A 25,703-nucleotide genomic window follows, 5' to 3' on the forward strand; every position below is an offset into this window, starting at 1 on the left:
GATGTAAGAAATTATTTAGCAGCTAGAGTGGGTATGAATATGTTGAGGTAGTTTGGCCATGTTGAGAGAATGGAAAGTGGCTGTCTGCTAAAGAAGGTGATGAATGCAAGAGTTGATGGGAGAAGAACAAGAGGAAGGCCAATGTTTGGGTGGGTGGATGGAGTAAGGAAAGCTCTGGGTGGTAGGAGGATAGATGTGAGAGACGCAAGAGTGTATGCTAGAAATAGGAAGGAATGGCGAGCGATTGTGACGTAGTTCAGGTAGGCCCTGCTGCTTCCTCCAATGGCCTTGGTGACTGCGGAGGTAGCAACAGTAAGGGATACAGCGTATGAAACTTCCTTAGAGGTGGATAACAAGGAAGGGTGGGCTGGGTACCCTAGCAGTACCAGCCAAACTTGGCTGAATCCCTCATCAGGCTGGGAGGAGCAGAGAGAGGAAAGATCCCCTTTTGTTCCTTTGTTTGATGTCGGCTACCCACCCCCACCAAATTGAGGGCAGTGCCTTGGTAAATAGACTATCTAATGCTAAGAAGTGATGCAATTGAAAAGATCTCATTCATTGGTTTGGACAATTTTATTATCAAATAAGTCTGGGCATTATGTGGATATAATTTACAATCATAAAGCTACACAGTAGCTAGCAGGTATTTAATTCCAATTAAAATTCACTGCATAGCCAGGTTACACAATTTTTACCAAAGCTGATCCTTAATAAAATCCAACTGAAATATTAAGGCTAATTAATTTGATAGCAAAATAAGTTCTGGAATCAGAATATTAATGCTAGATATGCTGAACTCTTCAGAATCAACTTTAAAATTGATCAACTAGCCCTAAAATGTTTAGAAATTACTGCAGTTTTAGGGAAGAACAGCACAAGAATGAAATCTTAAATCATTTTATCAGTAATAGCACCTCCTTTACACAGTACTGTGTACAGGAGATTTAATTAGTTAATAAGAAAAGGACTGAAATTTGGACTATAATCACAAATCTAAATTTCTATTATTGTGCAGTCTGATCATCCACTTGCAAAACTTACTCCTTTGGTGATGGTTATAAGTCTTAAACTTGGCTAGGATTCTCTGGCCTATGCTACGTGAAATGGATGAATAAATTTTAATACCAACACATTGCATAGCATCAAGAATTTTACAGTTGGTTTGTCAAGGTTTTTCAAGTTATCCACTACCTTTGCTCTACTCCAATAATCCTTACGCTGCTGCTGTTATGCTATGCACCAACTACAACCTAGGATGAAATGTAAGATTATATCCACTTCAAGCAATCTAGTCCCTACAGATATAAAAGATATTACAACATTACTGGTATCAAAGGTAATTCATAAAACCAATAGTAAAAAAAACGTGTTTAGCAATGCCATTACATACATTATGAAAAACTTAGATATTCATTTTTCCTACTTTGCATGTTTTAATGCTTTCATTTCTTTTTCTTATGATTTCTTTCCCCACTTTTACTTATAATTTATTTATGATTCCTATTCATAAAAATGTCTCGAATATTCGAGTTATAGCTTTGCTGCCACAGCTAGTAAGAGATAAATGCTGTTATTCAACACAATAGGTCCGAGCTCTTTTTCTCTTAAGATTAAAGTTCACAAGCATCCAATTATATAAATTCAGCTGACATTCACATCACTAGCTTTCCATATTACAAATAGTAATTCACTTGGACCATTAGTTATCTCTTAACAAATTTACAGTACAATCACAATATATTGTATAAATAAAAAAAAACTAACTTCTAAATCTAGTACAGTAATAACTTCAGAAATTTATTTTTTAAAACCAATGTTTCATATATAAAAAATATGATTTTAAATAGTCTAATAGTTCAAAGGCAGTAGGCGATCGAGATAATCTAGAAGGGACCTCGCTAAGTGGAGGGACCACCCAACCCTCTATCTAGTGGGGGCTATTTTCTGATTCTCAAACCTAGTCTCAACCATTAGTCAAAGTTTATGCAAAAGCAAATTGAAAAAAAGTTAGAACAAGTTTGGTATGCCAAAAAATGTTGCTGTCCAATGCACCTTATACTAAAACATACTGAACTTTATTTTGGCACTAGAATTAGTTTCCACTAATCCAAACAGAATAGTTAAAGTACTTTAGTTTCAAAGCTGATTCACTAAGCCAGGAAACCAGAAAAAGTACTTTCACAGGATTCTGCTATCTTAAATGTTCATCTATTTATAGATAAAAAACTACAGTACTAAAGTTTGATAATAAAAAATAAAATGAGAAGTTTTGTAGTTAGTGCTGTATTTACATTACTGCTTGACTAGGTTGAAACAGGTTGGATGAGAAGTAAAACCATTTTAAGGCACAGCTAAACGTACGTACAAACATCCTTCTTCAGGACTAGTGTATCCACTAGATGAAGTAATTTTTGTGTAGCAACAAATAAACCATTTTTCTATAGAATACGAGCTGGAATATAATCTGCATCACGGATATCCAAACTATGCAAAAACATTTCAATTTTCAGACCCCATTTAAAGATACTGCTGATTTAGACTGGACTACTGTACTTGTATTCAACTAAAGTTCTCAACTTGAAACTTGCTTTTATGCTAAAATAATTCATAAGACAATGTTCTTTCCAGATACAGCAGTAAAAGATTTGAGCAATGAAGAAATGAAAAAAAAATATCTTTACCAATAAATACAATACACTCACCGCTTTAATACTCGAAGGTAATTGTTTTAGTTTTGAGATACTCATTCAATGCTTCTTCGCCTAAATCTTTACCGAAGCCGCTCTGTTTGAAGCCACCAAATGGAGCTGCAACATCAGTCTTGTTGTATGTGTTGACAAAGCAAGTACCTGCGTCGAGCTTCTCGGAAACGAGGAGAGCCTTGCTGATGTCCTTGGTCATCACACCAGAGGCTAAGCCAAACTCGGTATTGTTTGCTCTGGCTATGACCTCTTCGACTTCTCTGTAATGATAAAATAAGTTTAGAGACCATTTCATTATTTATTTATTTATTTTATTTTATTTATTCATTTATCAGCTTCATCTGTGGTGGATAACGGGGGAGGGTGGGCTGTGGCACCCTAGCAGTACCAGCTGAAATCGGTTGAGTCCCTTGTCAGGCTGGGAGGAACGTAGAGAATAGGGGTCCCCTTTTTGTTTTGTTTCATTTGCTGATGTCGGCTAACCCCCAAAATTGGGGGAAGTGCCTTGGTATATGTATGTATTCTATCAATCAGTTTATTCCTAAACAAATTGCAGGTATACCCCAAATTTTTACTGAGCAACCAAGAGAAGTATGAGTCACAATTTCCGATAACTTTGCACGTGTGTAAATATAGCCAATATATAATTAGAGGCTACAATACTTTTATAAACACTATACATACATACATACATACATACATACATATACCAAGGCACTTCCCCCAATTTTGGGGGGTAGCCAACATCAAACAAATGAAACAAAAAAGGGGACCTCTCCTCACTATAAAAGTCTGAAAAAAAAAAAAAAATTGTGAATAATTACAAACATACATACAGAATACAGTACTTACCCATTTCCAAATTTGGAAATGATCATTATAGGACCAAAGCTTTCTTCCTTTGCAATGTACATGTGATCTTCAACGTCCGTGAATACGGTAGGGTGTAGGAAGTAGCCAGGCCGATCCACTTTCTTTCCACCATACACAAGCTTGGCACCTTCTTTCACTCCAATGTCTACATATTCTAAAAGCTTATCAAAGTGAGCTTTGTGATTCTGGGGTCCATGCGCAGTGCCACGGTTCAATGGATCGCCAATAACCTTTCAAGAGATTATAAAATTTAGATTAAAATTTAGGTTTCAGGAACCTAGTCAAGATATATATATATACTTATATACTTCATATAACTATTTTAAGAAAATTTTGAAAATAAATTATATATACCACCTTGACATAAAGAAACCTTTTCTCAAGTGAATGATTTTATAAAATTAGAAAATTATTTTTTTCTAACCATAAAAGCAATAGAGAATATAAAATCTAACTTACCATCTTCTTGCATTCCTCCACAACTCTCTCAACAAATTCATCATGAATGGAATCTTCAACAAATAATCTACCAGCAGCAATGCAGTTCTCTCCTTTGTTGAAGAATACGCTGCTCATACCCTAAACAAATAAGAGATCGGTATCAAAGTTATTTAAGTTGTGGGCCAACTTACTAAACTTTATTGGATAACCTCTGATAACCACTTTAATTTTAATACAGTAATAGCTTGGACCTTAACAGAGTTACATTTAAGTTTTCCACAATACCATATGGAGTTTTTGGTGCTCAAACCTCTTCTTGATAATCTACAAAACATCGTATCTAGTCTTTATTAAGCTGTTTACGTATTAACCTAAAAGTATATCTTTAGTCCACTTCTTTTAGCGAGGCAGATTTCCGCCGACTCGCAGCGGTGCCCTTTCAGCTCGGAAAATTTTCCTGATCGTTGACTGGTTAGAATTATCTGGTCCAACCAATCAGCGATCAGGAAACTTTTCCGAGCTAAAAGGGCACCGCTGCGAGTCGGTGCAAATATGCCTCGCTAAAAGAAATGGACTACAGTATAAACACTGTTGAATGTTACAAAACTGACCTGACTAAGAATTGAAATATGCAGCATTATTAAAAACAATTAAAGTAGTATACTGTAATATCATGCACGTCATTGATTGGTTCCAAGAGACCCCATGTAAGGCAATATCATGCCCTACATCATTAATTGCTTCAAAGAGACCCTACATAAGGCCATTTTCTCCTTATTTGTCCCAAATACATACTGAAAATGAAAAATTACTTGTAACCTGCTATCACTTTATAAAAAGCAGATAGCTACATTCATAAGCTTCCATGTGAAATACAAAACTACTTTACAGTACAGTGCTTCATCGTTTATAATGTAGAAACCAATGGAAGGTCGTGAAAAACGACAACTGGGATTTTATTTTTGTACTCAACACTCAAGAGCGACGTAACTTTTCAACCAACTAAATAGGAGTATTACTGTACGTTAAATAATTGCCTTTAATTTTATCCCAAAGCTGAAGAATATACTCACAAAACGAACGGCTTTGTCCAAATCACAGTCGGCAAATATGATAAATGGAGACTTTCCACCAAGTTCAAGGGAGACCTTTTTCAGGTTGCTGTTGGCACAAGACCTCATGATAACCTGACCAATTTCTGTGCTTCCGGTGAAGCCCAACTTGCGAACATCTGGATGGTCGGCAATAGCTTGACCACACTGACTACCTGTAAGTGAAAATGTTCCTACTACAGTGTGTGTATTCATTATACATACACTACTTGTATATACATACATACATACATACATACATACATATACCAAGGCAGTTCCCCCAATTTTAGGGGGTAGCCGACATCAACAAATGAAACAAAAAACAAAAAAGGGGACCTCTACTCTCTACGTTCCTCCCAGCCTAACAAGGGACTCAACTGAGTTCAGCTGGTACTGTTAGGGTGCCACAGCTGACCCTTGTATATAGATTATATTAATTTACACAAGACAATTTTCTATTATTGCCACTAAAAAGTAATTACCTTATTCTAATAATTTAAGACATTAAAAATGTCTCTTGTTCGACAATCACTGAATTACGGTACCAATAAAATCATATTTTTGGGCTCAAGCCATGTCGTCCTGATGGAAGTTGCTATAGGGTAGCTTCCTAGGGTATATTACAACTACGGCGATATTCCCAGAGAATTTACCTTAAGGAACCCAGAATTCTAACTCCTGGAGCGAATATCCCTAATGAAAGTACAAGGGATATCGTGAAATATCAGAGGACGTATTCTTGACACACCACATGGCAATCTGCACCCCGAACAGAGATAACACTTCGAAGGGTTCAATTGGCAAGAAAACGAAAACGAGAAAGAAAAAGGAGAGCCGTTCGCAAGGCTCTCTCTTCTCCCGTTTCGTAAGCGTGCATTGCGCTGATTCTGGCGCCATCTGTATTCCTTTTTGCGTAGCTTAACAACTCGGTGTTTTTTCCTGTGTTTCTCGCATAATCTTGGATTTAATCGCTTTATTATGCTTTCTCCAACTTTGTCTGCCTCTGATAAGTTGAGTATTATTTCTTTTATGTATAAATGTAGGCTCTTGGTAATTTCTAAAGTGATTAATAGCATTAATCTTTGTTACAAGAGCCGTTGCCTACCGGAGGCGTCCTGGACGCTGTCGCTCGCTAGGTATGAGTTTTAGTTAGCCAGAGCGACATTCCCGGCTGTTTTGCTTTAATAATTTTAGCTATTTAGCGTTACATAGGATTTCCTTATTCGTGCTTTAGTATTGTTTGTTTTGGCGAAGTATTCGCCAATTCTGGCCTACGCTAGACCATGTAGCCTAGTCGTTTGGCCCTAGTACTTTCCTGCATGATTTTTGGATTTCAGAGTGTTTTAAAATTTTATTGAAGCTTTAGGCAGTTTTATACATTTAAGATTATATTGATTATTTCCAAGATAGTATACGAGTGAGTTTCGGTGATTTAGGTAATCGATTCTCTTGGTGCCTAGGCTAAGTTGCCTATGGAGCCTTAGTATACTTTCTCATACTCCCCGGTTGCTTTCTTTTCTTCGGAGAAGGTGTGCAATCCCTTTCCCTCTGTTTAAGCCTTGGGCTTATCCCTAGTGGTTTATCTGAATTAACTTTCGATACAACTATATTGGGGTGTTACTGTACCTTCCTGTTCCAGTAAGTCTGGCTTCAGAGAGGGGCAGAACATCAGAGTTTTTAGTCTGAATCTGTGTTTGTCTGGCTTGGGGTAGTCTCCCTCGCCAGTCTGACGCAGACATAGGAGGCTTAGCCTCCTTAGGTCACTCCCGAAGGTTTCTGTACGAGATGATTCCTTCTTTTGTGATCTAGCAGACTAGTCCTTGTTGCTGTTCTCGCTGGGAGGATAAGATCCTCTCCCTGGGAGTAGCAACACCTTCCTTGATTTGGTTCAGTGGGGGTTGGCAAGTATTGCTGGCCTCCCCCCTTGGATCTCCCTTAGGCTAAGATGAGTTTTCTTGGCTGCGGGTGATTCTTTACTAAAGCAAGGTTGGTAGGACCCTCTTTGTCCCTTCCCCCTCTATCTCTGTAATGGCCTAGCCGTTACAGTACTGTACGTCATTCTACATCTGGACCTAGTATAGGTTAGGATGTGGAATTGACTCAGTCCCTTGCCGGCCGGCAGTGTGTGCCGGCTGGCAAAGGTCTTCTGCTTTGAGTGCTGCCCGGACCTCCCTTGATCCCTCATCCATGTCTGTCTGTAGAGCCAGACGGCATTGGTCAGGAAGCCTGAATTAGATTCTCCCCTTCCTTATATGCACTCTTTCAGATTGCCGGGCTTGGAGGTAGTATACTCTCTTATCCTGGCATCCATTCTGTTTTCTTCTAGTGCTGTACCCGACCCGGCTGCCGTCCTATGTGGCCGGCAGCCGGGCAGTCGAAGTTCTCTGGTTCTTTTGCTGCTGGCCGGCATCGGTTGTTTACCTTTGCCGGCCGGCTTTTGTCACGCCCTTGTCTGCCGGTCGCTATGAGCAGTGGCCGGCAGCCGGGTGCTACCTTGTGTAGTTGCCGGCCGGCAGTCATTGCCGGCCGACATTGGCTGTTGCCAGCCGGCAGTTACTGCCGGCCGGCACATGCATTTGAACCAGCGTTCTGCCACCTTATAGCTGTTAAGTAGTATACTTTAAAGCTAGTTATGGTGTGTGCCGGCGGCGCATTACCTTCTATACTGTACCAGTATTCTTCAGTATAGCATATACTGTAGGGAGAAAACTATAGTACAGATGCTCCCCTACTTACGAACATTCGAGTTACGAACAACGGTACATACGAACACAAATTGAAGGAAGTCCAAACATGTTCGTAAACATCCGTAGATTTCATTTCAAGTTAAATTCTCTCTCTCTCTCTCTCTCTCTCTCTCTCTCTCTCTCTCTCTCTCTCTCCGTATTTTGATTTTTAATGCAGTTAAATCTTCATATTTCTTTGAAAATTATTAAAAAAAATTTTATATCCTTATTCGATGTTTCAATTAAGGGAATAGTAACGGATCGGAAGAAAACCACTTGATTTGCCTCTCGCCTTCCGTCAGAAGAAATATAACGTCATCAGACTTTTGGCATTTTTTTTTTTATTTCTTAACATATTAGAAATATCTTCAAGATGAATATTACATCAGCGCCAATATGTTACAGAAAATCAGTTTCCCTACAGTTCTTATTATTAGGTATCATGCGAAATCGTTGTAGCTCTTTCTGTGTGTGTGTGTGCTCGCTCTGTCAATCGCATACGGGTAGTTAATTCTAAAGCTTCATACAGTATTCAATTTTTCGTTCAATATTAAGCCTTCATATTTCATTAGACATTATTGTGTTTAATTGTCGTTTATTAAAGCACGTTCATATTTTTTTTTAATTTCTTGAGCATTTCAATAATCAACAATTACTTTTGATTTACTTTTGGTTGGGAGATCAGCTGATGTTAAGGTGACGCTGCAGTATTACGATTATGCGCACATATAGTACGAATAACACTGATTTATATAATTTTCTTGATATTCGAAATCTCTTCATAGTGAATATTACAACAGCGCTAATATAATATAGGGTATCACATTTTCCATACAGTTCGTTGATAGACCTTATTATTAGTTATAAACGGAATACGCAACCCCCCCCCTCTCTCTCTCTCTCTCTCTCTCTTTCTCTCTCTCTCTCTGTCTGTCTCCGTATTTTGATTTTTAATGCAGTTAAGTCTTCATATTTCTTTAAAAAATATTAAAAAATTCTTTATATCCTTATTCGATGTTTCGATTATGGGAATAGTAACGGATCGGAAGAAAATCACTTGATTTGCCTCTCGCCTTCCGCCAGAAGAAATATAACATCATACTTTTTTTTTCTTAACTTTACGGTAAGTTGTACTAATCTCATAACTAATGATACAGACCAATAAAACACTTGATATCGTTACTAGGTGTTTCGATTATGAGAATTCTGTAATAAGATTACTCGGCAACATAATGAAAGGAAATCATTCGGTTTGTCAGCGCTCTTCCGCCAAATACATGACGTCACAAGATACGTGACGTATACTCTACAAAGAATGATTCCGTCGGTCAAAATTAAAATAAAACAATCGCAGTAAACTAACCTTCTGCATTTTATTTAACAATACCAAAACAACCATGAAGCAGTTAAATGCACAGTACTGTTACATACAGTAAATACAGTACAAGTCAGCTGATTTTATCAGCGTGTGAAAAGGTAAACATTCTTTCTACGGGCCGACCAAGGGAAAGGCCCGTGCCAACAAGAAGTGTTGGCTGTAATACTCTACGAACGAACGAACTTACAGTACAGTACATAATGCAAATGGCCGCTTGTTTACGTAAGTTTCTAGCAAAAAAAAAATGGGTAATGGAACAATAAAATAGCTTTCAGTACATTTATTTAAAAGGGAATTAATGTACAGTACTGTACTAAATGTAAAGTACACTATATTTACTACGATTTTACTTCAAGTCAGCTGATTCAGAAATGCAGTGCAAATGTATGGCCAATTGTTCCTGCAAGTTTCTATTATGTAGTGTGCAGTACAGAATAATAAAACAACATACTGTACTGAACTTTACAGTATTATACAGACTACTGTAATATGATAAAGTAAAATATTTGTAATAACCTATTTTATATGAAATGGGGCTATTTGTTGACTTCTACGGCTGAAAATCGTAGACATCTGAGTTAGGTTACGCTTACTCTAGACCAAAATTTAACACTAACGACTTACGAACAATCCAGCTTACGAACAGACTCTAGGTCCCTATTGTGTTCGTAAGTTGGGGACTGTCTGTATAGTATTGGTACAACACTGTGTGTTCTAACACTTTTGTGTTGTCTTGCACAGCCCTTTGGTGTTGCCTTACAGATAAGAAAGTGAGTTCTTTCTTGTCTATTATCCGGTATTTTAAAATCATATCTTAGGTGTGAGCTCCACCTGTTTCCTCTGGAAATTTGTCATTGGTTACTCTAGGACAGATTAACCATACAATTTTATTATCTGGAAGGCTGCAACAATTGGTTGTGCGGCAAAAACAAGTGTGTGTCTTTCCTTTCTGATTTGTTATGCTAAACTGTGCATATCCAGTGATACGTAGTTCACTTGATACTCATGGAAATTTCTTCTCTTTACAGGAGGAACGTCCGAAGTGCGGAAGTGCTTTCTGCAACGTCCGCAGTAAGAACTTCTGCGGACATGAGTTATGTAGGAAGCACGCAGCATGCGCTGTCTCCAAGGGTGATCTCCGGTATTGGACCCTCAGGTATGTACCGTGTGCTCTAACCTGATTACTGAGGCTTTTGATTTCCCTAGGACGGCGGAATCAAGGGATATAGCAAGGGAGAAGCTTCGTACCTGGGTAAGGGGCTTCCAGAAGAACACCTCTGGACCTTATCTTCCAAGTGAGAAGATGAGGGCTTACCTTTTCCCTAGGGCATCAACTGATGCAGTAATTCCCTAGCCTCAAGAGGAGATCCCCCTAGTTCAGATCCCGGTGGATGCTGAAGTCACGGTCGCCTTGCAAGACATCCAGTTGGACGACAGGATGTCAGACGTGTCCGAGCGTCGGGAGGAAGACCTCCTGGCAGAAGGCCAGGATGAAGATCAAGCCCCAGACATTGTAGAGGAAGAGGACGACGAGGTGTCGGCTGCTCCGGTTCAGATCCCTGAATCTATTCTCTCAACATCGTCCGCTCTCCCAGTAGAGCTGGGACAGGCCCTCTCCTCCATTGTTGGAGTGATCCAACAAATGCAGAAGGAGAATAATGAGAAGGCGGCTGCAATGGAACTGCAGATGCAGAAACTTGCAGTATCACGTGGGCCCCAGAAGAGGCTCAATGTGAAAGACCTTCCCTTGTGCTCAGATGCTAACCCATGGAGATATGCTGAGCACATGCCGATGACGATTGGGAAGATCGTCATGTCGGATAAGTTGGGTTCAGTTCCCCTAGAGGAGGTGGAATTCTGGCCCAGCAAAGGGTCATATCCGGACTGTTATGTCCGGTTGAGGAAGGAACCAGCTTCAAAGGAGGAGACAGAGCCGAAGGAGGTCATAGTGATGGACCATGCTAAGGCTCAAGCTTTGCTTTCATCTTCGATGAAAGAGAGGGGCTTCATGAACTCAAAGGTGGCTGCATTGAGTAAGAAGCTCCCTTCCTTTGTGTCCTCTCCTGCTAGAGCCTTCCCCTTTTTGCAGAAAGGGTTTGCGGCTGTGTTAAAAGCAGTCGAGGCTGGCAAGCCTTGCCCCTCCTTGGAGGAGTGTAAACCCTTGTCGCTAGCCCTACCTATGGACCACAAGGACTGGAAGGACGTTCATCTTACCTTCTCAGTCGGGAAGTTGGAGGCTGATATTGCCGGACGTCAGTTCGGTGAGAACCTCCCTAAGCTGTCTGACTTTCTTTTGCGGAGAGAGCTCGAGACAAAAGAAAGACTGGCTGCCTCAATGTCTCTTCAGACCACTCTTGAGACGATGGCAAGTGACCCCAAGGTCCATGAAATGTTCATGGTAGTGGCCAAGACTCATCTGGCCACAGTGACGAAGGATCTTTACAGCTTCGTCAGGGCGAGGAGAGCTTGTAGGGAGTTCGTGTTCACCTTGGCTACGGTGAGGCACGAGCCAAGGAAACTAATCTCCTCCAACATTTGGGGCAAAGACCTTTTCCCTAGCGAATTGGTCAAAGAAGTTGTTGATAAGGCTGCCACGGAGAATAGAAACCTTCTCCAGAAGTGGGGCCTGTCTATCAAGACTAAGAGGACTAGGCTACCGTCTCGGCCAGCCAAGCCATTTAGACAGCAACAGCAATTGCCGATGCCTTCAGTGCCCTAGATGGTGGCACAAACCCCGACCACATTCCAGTGGGTACCCCAGGCCGTGTCGACGCAGTCCCCGGCATTCAACCCAACGTTCGAAGGGCAGTCAACTTCCTTTCGAGCAAAGCCTAGAGGAGCAGCCAGAGGCTCGTCTAGGCGCCCCTCAAGGGGAAGGGGATTCAGGGGTGGTCGCGGTCAGGGAGGCAAGACCTCAGGACAACAGTCCAAGTGAGATGATACCGGTAGGAGGGAGACTTCAGAATTTTTCGGGATCGGTGGACCTTCGATCCCTTGGCCCACAGCCTACTCAAGAATGGACTGGGCTGGAGCTGGTACAGCACTCCACCCCCGTGCCCTCGGTTTTTCCAACACTCCACCCCCGTTCTGGAGGAGTACATCCAAGATCTGTTGGAGAAAAAAGTGATCCGAAGGGTAAAGTCCATCAAAATTCCAAGGGAGGCCGTTTTGTGTTCCCAAGGACTCGGGAAAACTCAGAGTCATTCTGGACTTGTCGCCACTCAACAAGTTCATAGTGAACTGCAAGTTCAAGATGCTAACACTGCAACACATAAGGACCTTACTGCACAAGAGGGCATTTACCGTCTCCATAGATTTGTCAGACGCCTATTGGCACGTTCCAATCAATCGTCGACTCTCCCCCTACCTAGGGTTAAAGCTACAACGAAGACTATACGCCTTCGGAGCCATGCCATTCGGGCTAAATATAGCCCCATGGATCTTCACGAAGCTTGCGAGCGTAGCTCTCAAACAATTACGCCTAAAGGGAATTCAGGTAGTAGCCTACCTCGACAACTGGCTGGTGTGGGCAGCATCCAAGACAGAATGCTTGCAAGCTTCTCTGCAGGTGATCCAGTTCCTAGAGTATCTAGGCTTCAAGATCAACAGAAAAAAAGTCTCGACTTTCTCCATCTCAAAAGTTCCAGTGGTTGGGAATCCACTGGGACCTAATGTCACACCAATTCTCCATCCCGGCGAAGAAAAGGAAGGAGATAGCTGGTTCTGTCAAGAGACTTCTAGATTACGAAAGGATATCAAGACGCGAACAGGAGAGAGTACTGGGTTCTCTCCAGTTTGCTTCGGTAACAGACCCAGTGCTAAGAGCACAGCTAAAGGATGCAACCGGAGTTTGGAGAAGTTATGCATCAAACGCGCGAAGAGATCTGAGAAGACCAGTTCCGCTTCGTCTACGTACTCTTCTCAGGCCTTGGTCCCAAGCCAGACATCTAAAGAAGTCGGTACTTCTTCAGCCACTTCCCCCGTCGGTGACGATTCACACAGACGCCTCGAAGGAGGGGTGGGGAGGTCACTCTCATCGGAAAAAGGCCCAAGGGACTTGGTCCAATCTATTCAACACCTTTCACATAAACTTTCTAGAAGCTATGGCAGTGCTCCTTACCTTAAAGAAAGTCTCCCCGCGTCACTCGATCCACATAAGGTTGGTGCTGGACAGCAAGGTAGTTGTGAGATGCTTGAATCGACAAGGATCAAGGTCGCCACCTCTCAACCAGGTGATGTTGGCCATCTTCCGATTGGCGGAAAAGAAGAAGTGGTACCTGTCGGCAGTTCACCTTCAAGGAGTCCGCAATGTGACAGCGGAAGCTCTATCCAGGTTCACACCGATAGAGTCGGAATGGTCCCTAGACGCAGGATCGTTCTCCTTCATCTTGAGTCAAGTCCCAGAACTGCAGATAGACCTCTTTGCGACGAAAGACAACAAGAAGTTGCCCCTGTACGTGTCCACGTACGAGGACCCCTTGGCGGAAGCAGTGGACGCGATGTCCCTCGACTGGAACAGATGGTCTAGGATTTATCTGTTCCCTCCTCACAACCTTCTGTTGAGGGTCCTCAACAAACTGAGATCCTTCAAGTGAGTAGCGGCAATAGTGGCCCACAAGTGGCCGAACAGCGTGTGGTTCCCCCTGGCATTGGAACTACGGTTGAAGTTACTACCGCTACCAGATCCAGTTCTGACCCAGCGAGTCCAGAAGTCGACTGTCTGCGCTTCATTACAGAAAACCCGGACCCTGCAGCTCATGATTTTCTCTCCCTAGCGGTGAGAAAGCGTTTCGGGATTTCGAAAGCCAGCATAGACTTCCTAGGGGAATATAAGTGCAAATCTACTAGAAGGCAATATGAGTCATCTTGGAGAAAATGGGTGGCCTTTGTCAAGGCGAAGAATCCGCAGGAGATCTCGACGGACTTCTGCTTATCTTTCTTCATCCACCTCCATGGTCAAGGGTTGGCAGCTAACACGATTTCAACGTGTAAGTCTGCTTTGACAAGACCCATTCTATATGCCTTCCAGGTCGACCTCGCTAACGAGATCTTTAATAAAGTTCCGAAAGCCTGCGCTAGGCTCAGACCTTCAGCACCTCCAAAGCCCATTTCATGGTCTTTAGATAAAGTTCTTCATTTCGCTTCACTGTTGAGCAATGAGGAGTGTGCGTTAAAGGATTTGACCCAAAAAGTTATTTTCCTACTTGCACTCGCGTCCGGGGCCAGGGTTAGTGAGATTGTAGCCCTCTCGAGAGAGGAAGGTCGTGTTCAGTTCCTGGATGGGGGAGAACTGAACCTGTTTCCGGATCCTACGTTTCTCGCCAAGAACGAGTTACCCACCAACAGGTGGGGTCCCTGGAGAATCTGCCCTCTGAAAGAAGATGCATCTCTATGTCCAGTAGAATGTCTAAAGGTCTATCTTCGTAGAACTTCAGACTTCAAGGGTGGTCAACTATTCAGGGGAGAAACGTCAGGCTCAAATTTATCACTGAAACAACTCAGGGCGAAAATCACATATTTTATTCGCAGAGCGGATCCTGACAATACACCCGCAGGTCACGATCCGAGGAAAGTTGCCTCATCCTTAAATTTCTTTAATTGTATGGATTTTGAACATCTTCATTCATACACTGGCTGGAAGTCTTCCAGAGTGTTCTTTCGTCACTATGCGAAGCTAGTGGAGCAACTAAAGAGATCTGTGGTAGCAGTGGGTTGCGTCGTTAACCCTGCTGTTTAACTCTGCGAGGAACAGTGGTTTAAATTGGGACGACTAATTCCAGGGTGAGTGTGTAGTTACATACTGTGCTACAAACTAAGTGAGGGCACCGAGTTGCCCACGTTAACTGTTCCACTTCCAAAGGTGAACCTAGCATAAGTGCAGACATGTGTGCTGAGCATTTCTAACGCTAATGTGACTGATTAGTAATACAGACTTTTATGACTTTGATACCTCGGTATGTTAAAAGTGGCACTAATGTTTTTCTTTCAGATAAATAAGTTTCTGTTTACTATCATACTTATGCTTAAAGTTTTGGTTATCCTCCTCTTTATATATATATATATATATATATATATATATATATATATATATATATATACATACAAATATATATATATATATAATATATATATATATATATATATATATATATATATATATATATATATATATATATATATATATATATATGTATATATATATATGTATATATATATATGTATATATATATATATATGTATATATATATATATATATATATATATATATGTATATATATATATGTATATATATATGTATATATATATGTATATATATATATGTATATATATATATGTATATATATATATGTATATATATATATGTATATATATATATGTATATATATATGTATATATATATATATATATATATATATATATATATATATATATATATATATATATATATATATATATATATGTATATATATATATATATATATATATATATATATATATATATATATATATATATGTATATATATATATATATATATATATATATATATATATATATATATATATATATATATGTATATATATATATATATATGTATATATATATATATATATATATATATATATATATATATATATATATATATATATATATGTATATATATATATATATATATATATATATATATATATATATATATATATATATATATATATATATATATATGTATATATATATATATATATATATATATATATATATATATATATATATATATATATATATATATGTATATATATATATATATATATATGTATATATATATATATATATGTATATATATATGTATATATATATATGTATATATATATATATATATATATATATATATATATATATGTGTATATATATATATATATTATGTATATATATATATATATATATATATATATATATATATATATATATATATATGTGTATATATATATATATATATATATATATATATATATATATATATATATATATATATATATATATATATATATATATATATATATATATATATATATATATAATTGTTGTTAACCTGTCTGTTTATTGTCTGTCAATAAACTTGTTCTTGAGTACCTTGCGTCTCCTTCACCTGTGTCAATTTATTGGTATAATTGAGCATTCATTCTATGTATATTTATCTGGGATAATTCTAATAGATTGTTCCTTTATGCAAGCTAATGTTGCATTGGTTTATGCTTTCCCTTAGCGGGAGGACTTCATCCCATAAGGGGATGGTGGCGGATTTACAAGTTTCCTCCTAGGCGGATATAAACCTTTGTCCAATACAAGTATTGAACGGAGAACTGGTCGATATTTCATATTGACGCAGTGGTTCTTTACAGATTATGCTTTACTTAATATAGGGTGAGACCACTATATTGGCTTGCCTGGTATTCATACATAGGTATATGTACTCTTCGAGACTTTTCCAGAGTCTAGTAGGACTCTTCCCTGTAGTGGGCAGGAAGCTCTAACATGGTTTATGGTTAGTTGAAAAGATGTATAACGGTAACATCTTAGGTCTCTAGGTCTAGTCGACCGGGGAAATACCTCCGGGGAGTACGGCACGTTCTGAGAATCCACAGATACAGTAATGCTCTGGTATACTTCCATCAGGACGACATGGCTTGAGCCCAAAAAACGGATTTTGAGCGAAGCGAAAAATCTATTTTTGGGTGAGATGGCCATGTCGTCCTGATGGACCCGCCCTTCCCTTTCTATGAAAGAGCTGTAGGACCCCTCCCTACATACAGTATCTGTAGCACCTCGTGTATCGCTACAAGGAATACAGATGGCGCCAGAATCGGCGCAATGCACGCTTACAAAACGGGAGAAGAGAGAGCCTTGTGAACGGCTCTCCTTTTTCTTTCTCGTTTTCGTTTTCTTGCCAATTGAACCCTTCGAAGTGTTATCTCTGTTCGGGGTGCAGATTGCCATGTGGCGTGTCAAGAATACGTCCTCTGATATTTCGCGATATCCCTGGTACTTTCATTAGGGATATTCGCTCCAGGAGTTAGAATTCTGGGTACCTTAAGGTAAATTCTCTGGGAATATCGCCGTAGTTGTAATATACCCTAGGAAGCTACCCTATAGGAACTTCCATCAGGACGACATGGCCATCTCACCCAAAAATAGATTTTTCGCTTCGCTCAAAATCCGTTATTTATCCCAAACAACACTTTTTTCGGTTGATGACTTGCCTACATTGGCAATTATTATTATTATTATTATTATTATTATTATTATTATTATTATTATTATTATTATTACATGCTAAGCTATAACCCTAGTAGGAAAAGCAAGATGCTATAAGCCCAAGGGCTCCAACAGGGCAAAAATAGAACTATAATATTGCACCAGAAACATATTTCAAGAGCATCCACTGCAATCATATTGCTACATCTTCATGCTTTTACTACCAGTAGTCATTAACATTCACCTACATTTCTCGTAGCTTCACGATAAAAACTTATTTGAATTCACCCAACGATGGTTGTGGAAAAGTACCGGTTTAAATATAAAGACTATATGTGTATCAAAACCAACCAAAGAAAGTAAAACTGGCTTAGTCAACAAGGGCTTCTACTTAAAACATTAAGCAAGAAAATGGATTCTCAGATTTCACAGATGATTTTCTATATTTCCATAAAAGGGATTTTGACAAAGGAAAAATCTATTTCTGGGCTCAACCTGTGTCGCTCCGTAAAATGCTCCCTAAAGCACCATTTCTAAGGTATAAATACTCTAAATATATCAGAGAAAAAAGTTGCATGGAATGCCAGGAATATACCCACCTCGCTCACCCTTATAGGGTGTTGGTATAGTAACTGGGGCATGTTAAAACCACTATCAGAGGTTCTATAAAAGATTTGCAGAACAATACCAAAAAAAAAAAAAAAAAAAATTCTTGAATCATAAAAAATTCTTTATAATTTAAATGGCAAACACTTCATGCTACTTTTCTGTGCAGTAATGTGCATTAAATCACAGAATTTCACCCAAAATTCAATCAAAACCTTTAAAAATAGCAAACATAAAGCATGAAATAAGTTTCAAAGAAAATTCACTTGAATCTTATGGCATCTAAGAAAGCCATAGCATCACTCATCAACTTCTACAGTTCTATATATTTCTAATTTTAGTCTTCTAAACTTGCAGCTTTTCAGTTCTACTGAGAATGACAATAAGAAAAATATTGGGCAATACAGAAAATTTACAAGATTTCAGGTTAACAAAGTTCTAACTCAGTATTACAGTTTTAAGGTAAATACATCCTTACCTGTTCCAGGGAGTACATTAATAACACCGGGAGGAATACCAGCCTTGACCGTAAGTTCAGCAAATTTCAGGGCTGTAAGTGGGGATACCTGGGCAGGCTTAATGACGACAGTGTTGCCAGCAGCAAGGCAAGCTGCCATCTTCCACGACAACATCATAAGAGGATAATTCCATGGAGTAACTAAACCGCACACACTGAAAATTAGAAATGTTTGACTGCCTGTTCTTGTACTTCAAAATCATCATCTCATCCTACGCCTATTGACGCAAAGGGCCTCGTTTAGATTTCGCCAGTAAGTTCATGTACTTAAGTAGCAGTAATTGCTATTAAATTAATATTGTAAATTAAAAGATACTTTTGAGAAATCCAAAAAAAAAATAAAAAAAAAAATAAGGCCAAGAAAAAATATAAATAAGCGTGACAAGGATAGAGTAAAAATACATTATGATATATTATTAAAAGAATATAAATCCAAGTTCCAAAGACAAAGAAAAAGATTTAAGAGTCAACAGCAACAGTATGAGACCATTAAGAATATAACTTAGGACCTTACAGTGGTTTAAACTGTCGTTGTCCTCACCTTCTCCACCCCTAAGATTCACAGCATAGTTTTCGTTGTTTATACCATTAGATATTTATGGAAATATATAACTGCACATTCGACACTTACATATCTACACTGATTAATCAAAAGGAATAGTCAAATACCATCTACGGTATTTAAATAATATATCTACTTGTATGGCGGCTTCTCCGATGTTGGTTGCATCGGGCTGCTGGGTTCTTGTTATGTCTTGAGCCGCGGTGAAAACGGTGTGGGCCAAGTGTGTGTGTGCGTGGCCGTTGCAAAGCCACGACCACCCAAAACAATATACCCAGCTACTGGCATTCTGTCGTTTCCTCCACCCTTCTTCATCTCTTTCTCACCATCATCATCATCACCACCACCAGCAAGTCCTGAGGCGACAGCACTGTGGGTGAAGGGGGCAGGCCTGGATAGCTGGAAGCCCTTAGCCCACGACTGCACTCAGGCGGTGAGTCTAAGATTCAGTCGCTCTCTGGTGACGGTGCCGTGACACCAGAGTTCGGCAGCTGGACCCGTGACTGGGCTGGCCTATTGAGGACACCGCAGCTCACCCCACATGGGGAGGCCCCTAGAAAAGGTGGGGTAAACATCGGACACGGCAAACCCGCCTGGTCAGCTCACCGCGGCTGGCGGACATCCCACTAATGCGGTCGAAACAACAAGAAAAAAATATTAACCTTAGGTGCGTGGAACATCCGCACCCTCCAAGACGTGACGAACACCAACCGCCCGGAACGACGTACAGCCCTCGTCTGCAAAGAGCTAGCCCGCTTCAATGTTGATGTGGCGGCTCTTAGCGAGACCAGACTACCCGAAGAGGGCAACATCAGGGAAGCTGGAACAGGCTACACCATCTTCTGGAAATGCAAGGCCCTAGAGGAGCCTCGCATCCACGGTGTCGGCTTCGCCATCCGTTCCCAGCTAGTGCAGCAGCACAACCTCGCTCCCAAGGCCATCAGTGAGCGCCTAATGACTGTCCGCATCCCCATCACGCGGGACAGACACCTCACCCTTATCTCTGTCTACGCCCTGACTATGACCTCAACCGATGATGACAAAGCTGCCTTCTACACCCAGCTCGACCGCACCATCCAGGCAGTGCCCGCCAATGACAAGCTCATTGTGCTTGGCGACTTTAATGCCCGAGTAGGCAAAGACCATCGTCTGTGGGAGGGAATCATCGGCCGCCATGGTATTGGAAATTGCAACGCCAATGGCCAACTCCTACTGGGTCTGTGTGCAGAACACCAACTTGTGGTAACCAACACCATCTTCCAGTTACCAAAACGACAAAAGACCACATGGAGACACCCACGGTCTAAACACTGGCACACCCTGGACTACGTCCTGACCAGAGCCAGAGACCGAGGAGACGTCCGCATCACCCGATACATGCCTGGAGCGGACGATTGCTAGACGGACCACAGACTCCTCATCTCCCGACTCTCCGTGACGACCCTACGACCACCCAGAAGGGCACCTGATAGCGTACCACACCAACGCTTTGATTGTAGTAAGCTCCGCAACCCACAGGTGGCACAGAACTACAAGGAGGCCTGCGAACAACACCTCGCAGACCCCGTGGGTCAGAAACACTAGGCTACACCACCAAGAAATGGCAGGATTGGTTTGATGAGAATGATGCTGCCATCTCTCTTCTCATTGAAACCAAACGACAAGCACGCCTGAATTAGGAAAACCAACCAACAGCAGCTAACAAATGTGCTCACAAGGTGGCTGAAGCTGGTTGCCAAAGAGGGATCTGTGAAGCCCAGAACACCTGGTGGCAAAGAAAAGCTGCAGAAATACAGTGTTTCGCTGACCAACGTGACCTGCGCAGCTTCTATGCAGCAACAAAGGAAATATTCGGTCCTACACGGTCATCAGTGGGCAGCCTGAAGGACGCGGATGGGGCCATGACCATCAACGACAGCGAGGGCATCCTGGCCAGGTGGAGGTCTCACTTTGAGAGCCTCCTTAATGACCGAGCAGACACCCCAGATGATCTCCTGCGAATGACCCCGCAGCATCCCGTCCGTCACTGGATGGCACTACCACCCTCCATCCATGACTTCAACCAGGCCCTGCAGCGCATGAAGCCCGGCAAAGCCCCAGGGCCAGACAACATCCCGTTGGAGCTCCTCACTCACGGTGGCCCGGGTTTGAGGAACCGTTTGATGCTCCTTATACTGAGAATATGGGAGACCAAGACCCTCCCTAGTGACTTCCGCGATGCAAACATCGTTACCATCTTCAAGAAGGGAGACAGGGAGAACTGTAACAACTACCGGGGAATATCACTACTAAGCATCGCGAGTAAGATTTTCGCTCGGATTCTCCTTGACCGCCTCCTTATTCTCGCAGAAGACGTCCTGCCAGAGTCCCAGTGCGGCTTTTGACCTTCCCGTGGGACCATAGACATGATCTTCTGTGTGCGGCAACTACAAGAGAAGAGCCTCGAACAACGACAGCCCATAATGTTCATCTTCTGGGATTTGAAAAAGGCCTTCGACAAAGTACCTCGATCTGCCATGTGGGCTGTCCTCAAAAGATATGGCTGCCCACCCGATTTTGTCAAGCTGGTGCGTGCCCTCCATGACGGAATGGTTGGGAGAGTCTGCCACCAGAACTCTCTTTCAGACCCATTCCCCATCAACGGCGGCCTGAAGCAGGGCTGTGTTCTGGCCCCAACGAGTTTCTCGCTATACACTGCAGCAATGCTCAACGAGATTCCCCCAGACACACCCTCAGTCGACCTACGTTTCCGCATGGATGGAGACGCTTTCAACCTCGCCAGACTCCGCGCCAGAACCAAGACTACCTTGTGTGCAGTGCGAGAACTGCAGTATGTTGACGACAATGCCACCCCAGGTCAGACGGCAGAGGACCTGCAGTCGTTAGCTGATGCATACAACTCTGCCTACGAACGTTTTGGGATGCAAGTCAACACAGATAAAACCAAGACCCTCGTCCAACATCCACCAGGACTGATGCTCCCAAACTTCAATACCACAATGAATGACCAACCGTTAAAACAGGTGGACCAGTTCTCCTACCTAGGGAGCATCCTAACATCAGCTCCCACAAGCAAAAAGGACGTGGAGAACAGGATCAGGGGAGCCCACTCCACCTTTGGCCGACTCAACTGCCGCGTATTTAACAACCACGCACTGACAATGACCACCAAAATAATGGTGTTCAGGGCAGTAGTCCTCTCCACACTCCTGTATGCATGTGAAACATGGACGCTATATAGAAACGATATTAAAAACCTAGAACGCTTCCAACAAATGAAACTGAGGCAGATCTTGAAAATCCCCTGGGAGAGCCACACCACCAACATTGAAGTCTTAGAACGTGCCTCGCTGACCAGCGTGGAGGCCGCCATCATCCACCACCACCTCCGCTGGATAGGACACGTGCATAGGATGGATCCATCTAGGCTCCCAAAGAAAATATTCTACGGAGAACTGACCCAGGGCACCAGACCACAAGGAGCCCCAAAAATGCACTATAAAGATCAACTAAAGCGCACCCTGGCTCTAACTGACATCGATCCTTACTCATGGGAAGAAACAGCTAGGGACAGGAAAACCTGGAGAAGTACAGTACACCATGGCACCGTGGACTTCGAGGAGAGGAGGAGACAAAATGAGGAGGCTAGGAGGAGAAGAAGGAGAGAGCGATTAGAACAGCCCCGCCCACCACCTACCCTCCCTTGTGAACACTGTCCGCGACTCTTCCACCACAGACTAGGACTTAACAGCCACATAAGGCATAAGCACCCACCCCATAGATAGGAGGCTGATGGCTAACGACAGAACCCAATACTCGGACACGAGTGGGCGCCGACGACGACTAATTATATGAAGTTCTCATACATTTTTTGACTTTGTTGCCATTACAGGATGAGCCGTCGAGACAAGTTGTTATAATGAATGTACAAGGTGCCCATTTACTTTTTATTTCCATTTTCTATTGTTAAATGAATCACTCAATATTAATGATCATTTAAAAAACAAAAAATTTAAAAACTAAATACCAAACCAAATGTTACCTAATGTCCATCTGGCTCATATTTGAAACTGAAGCTCAAATAGAGCTCATAAAAAAGATGCTTTACTTTATTAACCCAAAATCATACCTTACTCTAAATAAAAAATTGTGGCCTTAGTTCTCATATTAACCCTTTTACCCCCAGGCTATTTGGAAATTTCCAACCCTTAACCCCCAGGGGGTTATTTTTTTCCCAGCACATTTTGCAGTATATTTGCTGCCGATACCTCGGCAGGACAATCGCTTCCAAAACTAAAAACCACCATAATGGAAATAGAACAAATGCCCGGTACTGCCAAAAGCTGCCAAAACAAACTATGGTACTTAACATTGGTAAGGGTGAAGTAACAACGTCAGTCATGTTGAAATAACGAGAAATTCTTCGAAAAAACACTGTGCCCAAAAAAAAACTATGCTTGCTGCAAGTCCAATTACAGAAGGATGTCCTAGAGGGCGCGCGTGGTAGGTGTCGTTGGGGAGTTCAACCATGTTATCTAGGGCCTGTCACGGCCCTCCCCATTGATGAAGGGATTATCTAAATGGAAGACAACCTGTGAATAGTGGTTTACACACGCCTTTGTTTAATACACGACACCTACAAGGTGTTCGCGCGAGGGTTGTAACCTCTGCATTCCATGCTTTTATCTTTCTCTAGTATATTTGGAAGATTTATATTAGGAAAGGTATAAGGAAGGACCTTTCTCACCGGGCGTCACAGGCCTCTTCCCAGAAATAGATTTTTCCTTCGTCAAAATCCCTTTTTTATAATAAAATAAATTTTTGAATATACTTACCCGGTGATTATAATAGCTGCAACTCTGTTGCTCGACAGAAAACTCTAAGGTAAAATTCGCCAGCGATCGCTACACAGGTTGCGGGTGTGCCCAACAGCGCCATCTGTCGTCCAGATACCCAGTACTCAATGTAAACAAAGAACTCAATTTTCTCCTCGTTCCACTGCGTCTCTATTGGGGAGGAAGGGAGGGTCCTTTAATTTATAATCACCGGGTAAGTATATTCAAAAATTTATTTTATAAAAATAACATTTTTCAAAATTTAACTTAGCCGGTGATTATAATAGCTGATTCACACCCAGGGGGGTGGGTAGAGACCAGCACTATATGTTTACATTATTATGAGCTAAGAATTTTTATTTCATTTTAGAAGTTATCAAAATAACAAAAACAAAATAAATAGGTACCTGGTAAGGAAGTCGACTTGAACAATTACTCTGCCTTTTTAAGTACGTCTTTCTTACGGAGCCTCGCGATCCTCTCAGGATGCTGATCGACCCCTAGGATCTGAAGTATCAAGGGTTGCAACCCATACAACAGGACCTCATCAAAACCCCTAATCTAGGCGCTTCTCAAGAAATGACTGACCACCCGCCAAATCAACCAGGATGCGAAAGGCTTCTTAGCCTTCCGGACAACCCAAAAAACAACAATAAAAACATTTCAAGAGAAAGATTAAAAAGGTTATGGAATTAGGGAATTGTAGTGGTTGAGCCCTCACCCACTACTGCACTCGCTGCTACGAATGGTCCCAGAGTGTAGCAGTCCTCGTAAAGAGACTGGACATCCTTAAGATAAAAAGACGCGAACACTGACTTGCTTCTCCAATAGGTTGCGTCCATTATACTTCGCAGAGATCTATTTTGTTTAAAGGCCACGGAAGTTGCGACAGCTCTAACTTCGTGTGTCCTTACCCTCAGCAAAGCTTGGTCTTCCTCATTCAGATGGGAATGAGCTTCTCGTATTAACAGTCTGATAAAATAGGATAAAGCATTCTTTGACATAGGCAAAGATGGTTTCTTAACTGAACACCATAAAGCTTCAGACGGGCCTCTTAAAGGTTTAGATCGTTTTAAATAGAACTTAAGAGCTCTCACAGGGCATAAGACTCTTTCTAGTTTTCCAACCATATTCGATAAGCTTGGAATATCGAACGATTTTGGCCAAGGTCGAGAAGGCAGCTCGTTTTTGGCTAGAAAACCAAGTTGTAGAGAACATGTAGCCGTTTCAGATGAGAAACCGATGTTCTTGCTGAAGGCATGAATCTCACTGACTCTTTTAGCTGTGGCTAAGCAAACCAGGAAAAGAGTCTTTAAGGTGAGATCTTTCAGGGAGGCTGATTGTAGCGGCTCGAACCTGTCTGACATGAGGAATCTTAGTACCACGTCTAAATTCCAACCAGGTGTAACCAAACGACGCTCCTTCGTGGTCTCAAAAGACTTAAGGAGGTCCTGTAGATCTTTATTGTTGGAAAGATCTAAGCCTCTGTGACGGAAGACTGATGCCAACATGCTTCTGTAACCCTTGATAGTGGGAGCTGAAAGAGATCGTTCTTTCCTCAGATATAAAAGGAAGTCAGCTATTTGAGTTACAGAGGTACTGGTCGAGGATACTGATACTGACTTGCACCAGTTTCGGAAGACTTCCCACTTCGATTGGTAGACTCTAAGGGTGGATGTTCTCCTTGCTCTAGCAATCGCTCTGGCTGCCTCCTTCGA

General features: G+C 41.3%; 1 protein-coding gene across 3 annotated transcripts in view; it reads right to left on the bottom strand.

The window, feature by feature from the left end:
- Window positions 1–554: 554 nt before the first annotated feature.
- The window catches only part of LOC137648930 (cytosolic 10-formyltetrahydrofolate dehydrogenase), a 51,405-nt gene continuing 26,256 nt past the window's right edge, over window positions 555–25,703 (bottom strand). For 2 of the 3 annotated variants that reach the window (XM_068382121.1, XM_068382123.1), the window contains exons 13-17: window positions 18,550–18,743; window positions 5,090–5,283; window positions 4,035–4,154; window positions 3,555–3,805; window positions 555–2,962 (exon numbers count right to left, since the gene is read on the bottom strand). In XM_068382121.1, the coding sequence (XP_068238222.1) occupies window positions 2,707–2,962; window positions 3,555–3,805; window positions 4,035–4,154; window positions 5,090–5,283; window positions 18,550–18,743 (1,015 nt within the window). In that variant the 3' untranslated portion in view covers window positions 555–2,706. The remainder of the gene's footprint in view (window positions 2,963–3,554; window positions 3,806–4,034; window positions 4,155–5,089; window positions 5,284–18,549; window positions 18,744–25,703) is intronic. The other variant, XM_068382122.1, reaches the window with a different exon arrangement.

This window comes from Palaemon carinicauda, chromosome 10, assembly GCF_036898095.1.
Source record: "Palaemon carinicauda isolate YSFRI2023 chromosome 10, ASM3689809v2, whole genome shotgun sequence".
In the NCBI taxonomy this organism is placed as follows: Eukaryota; Metazoa; Arthropoda; class Malacostraca; order Decapoda; family Palaemonidae; genus Palaemon; species Palaemon carinicauda.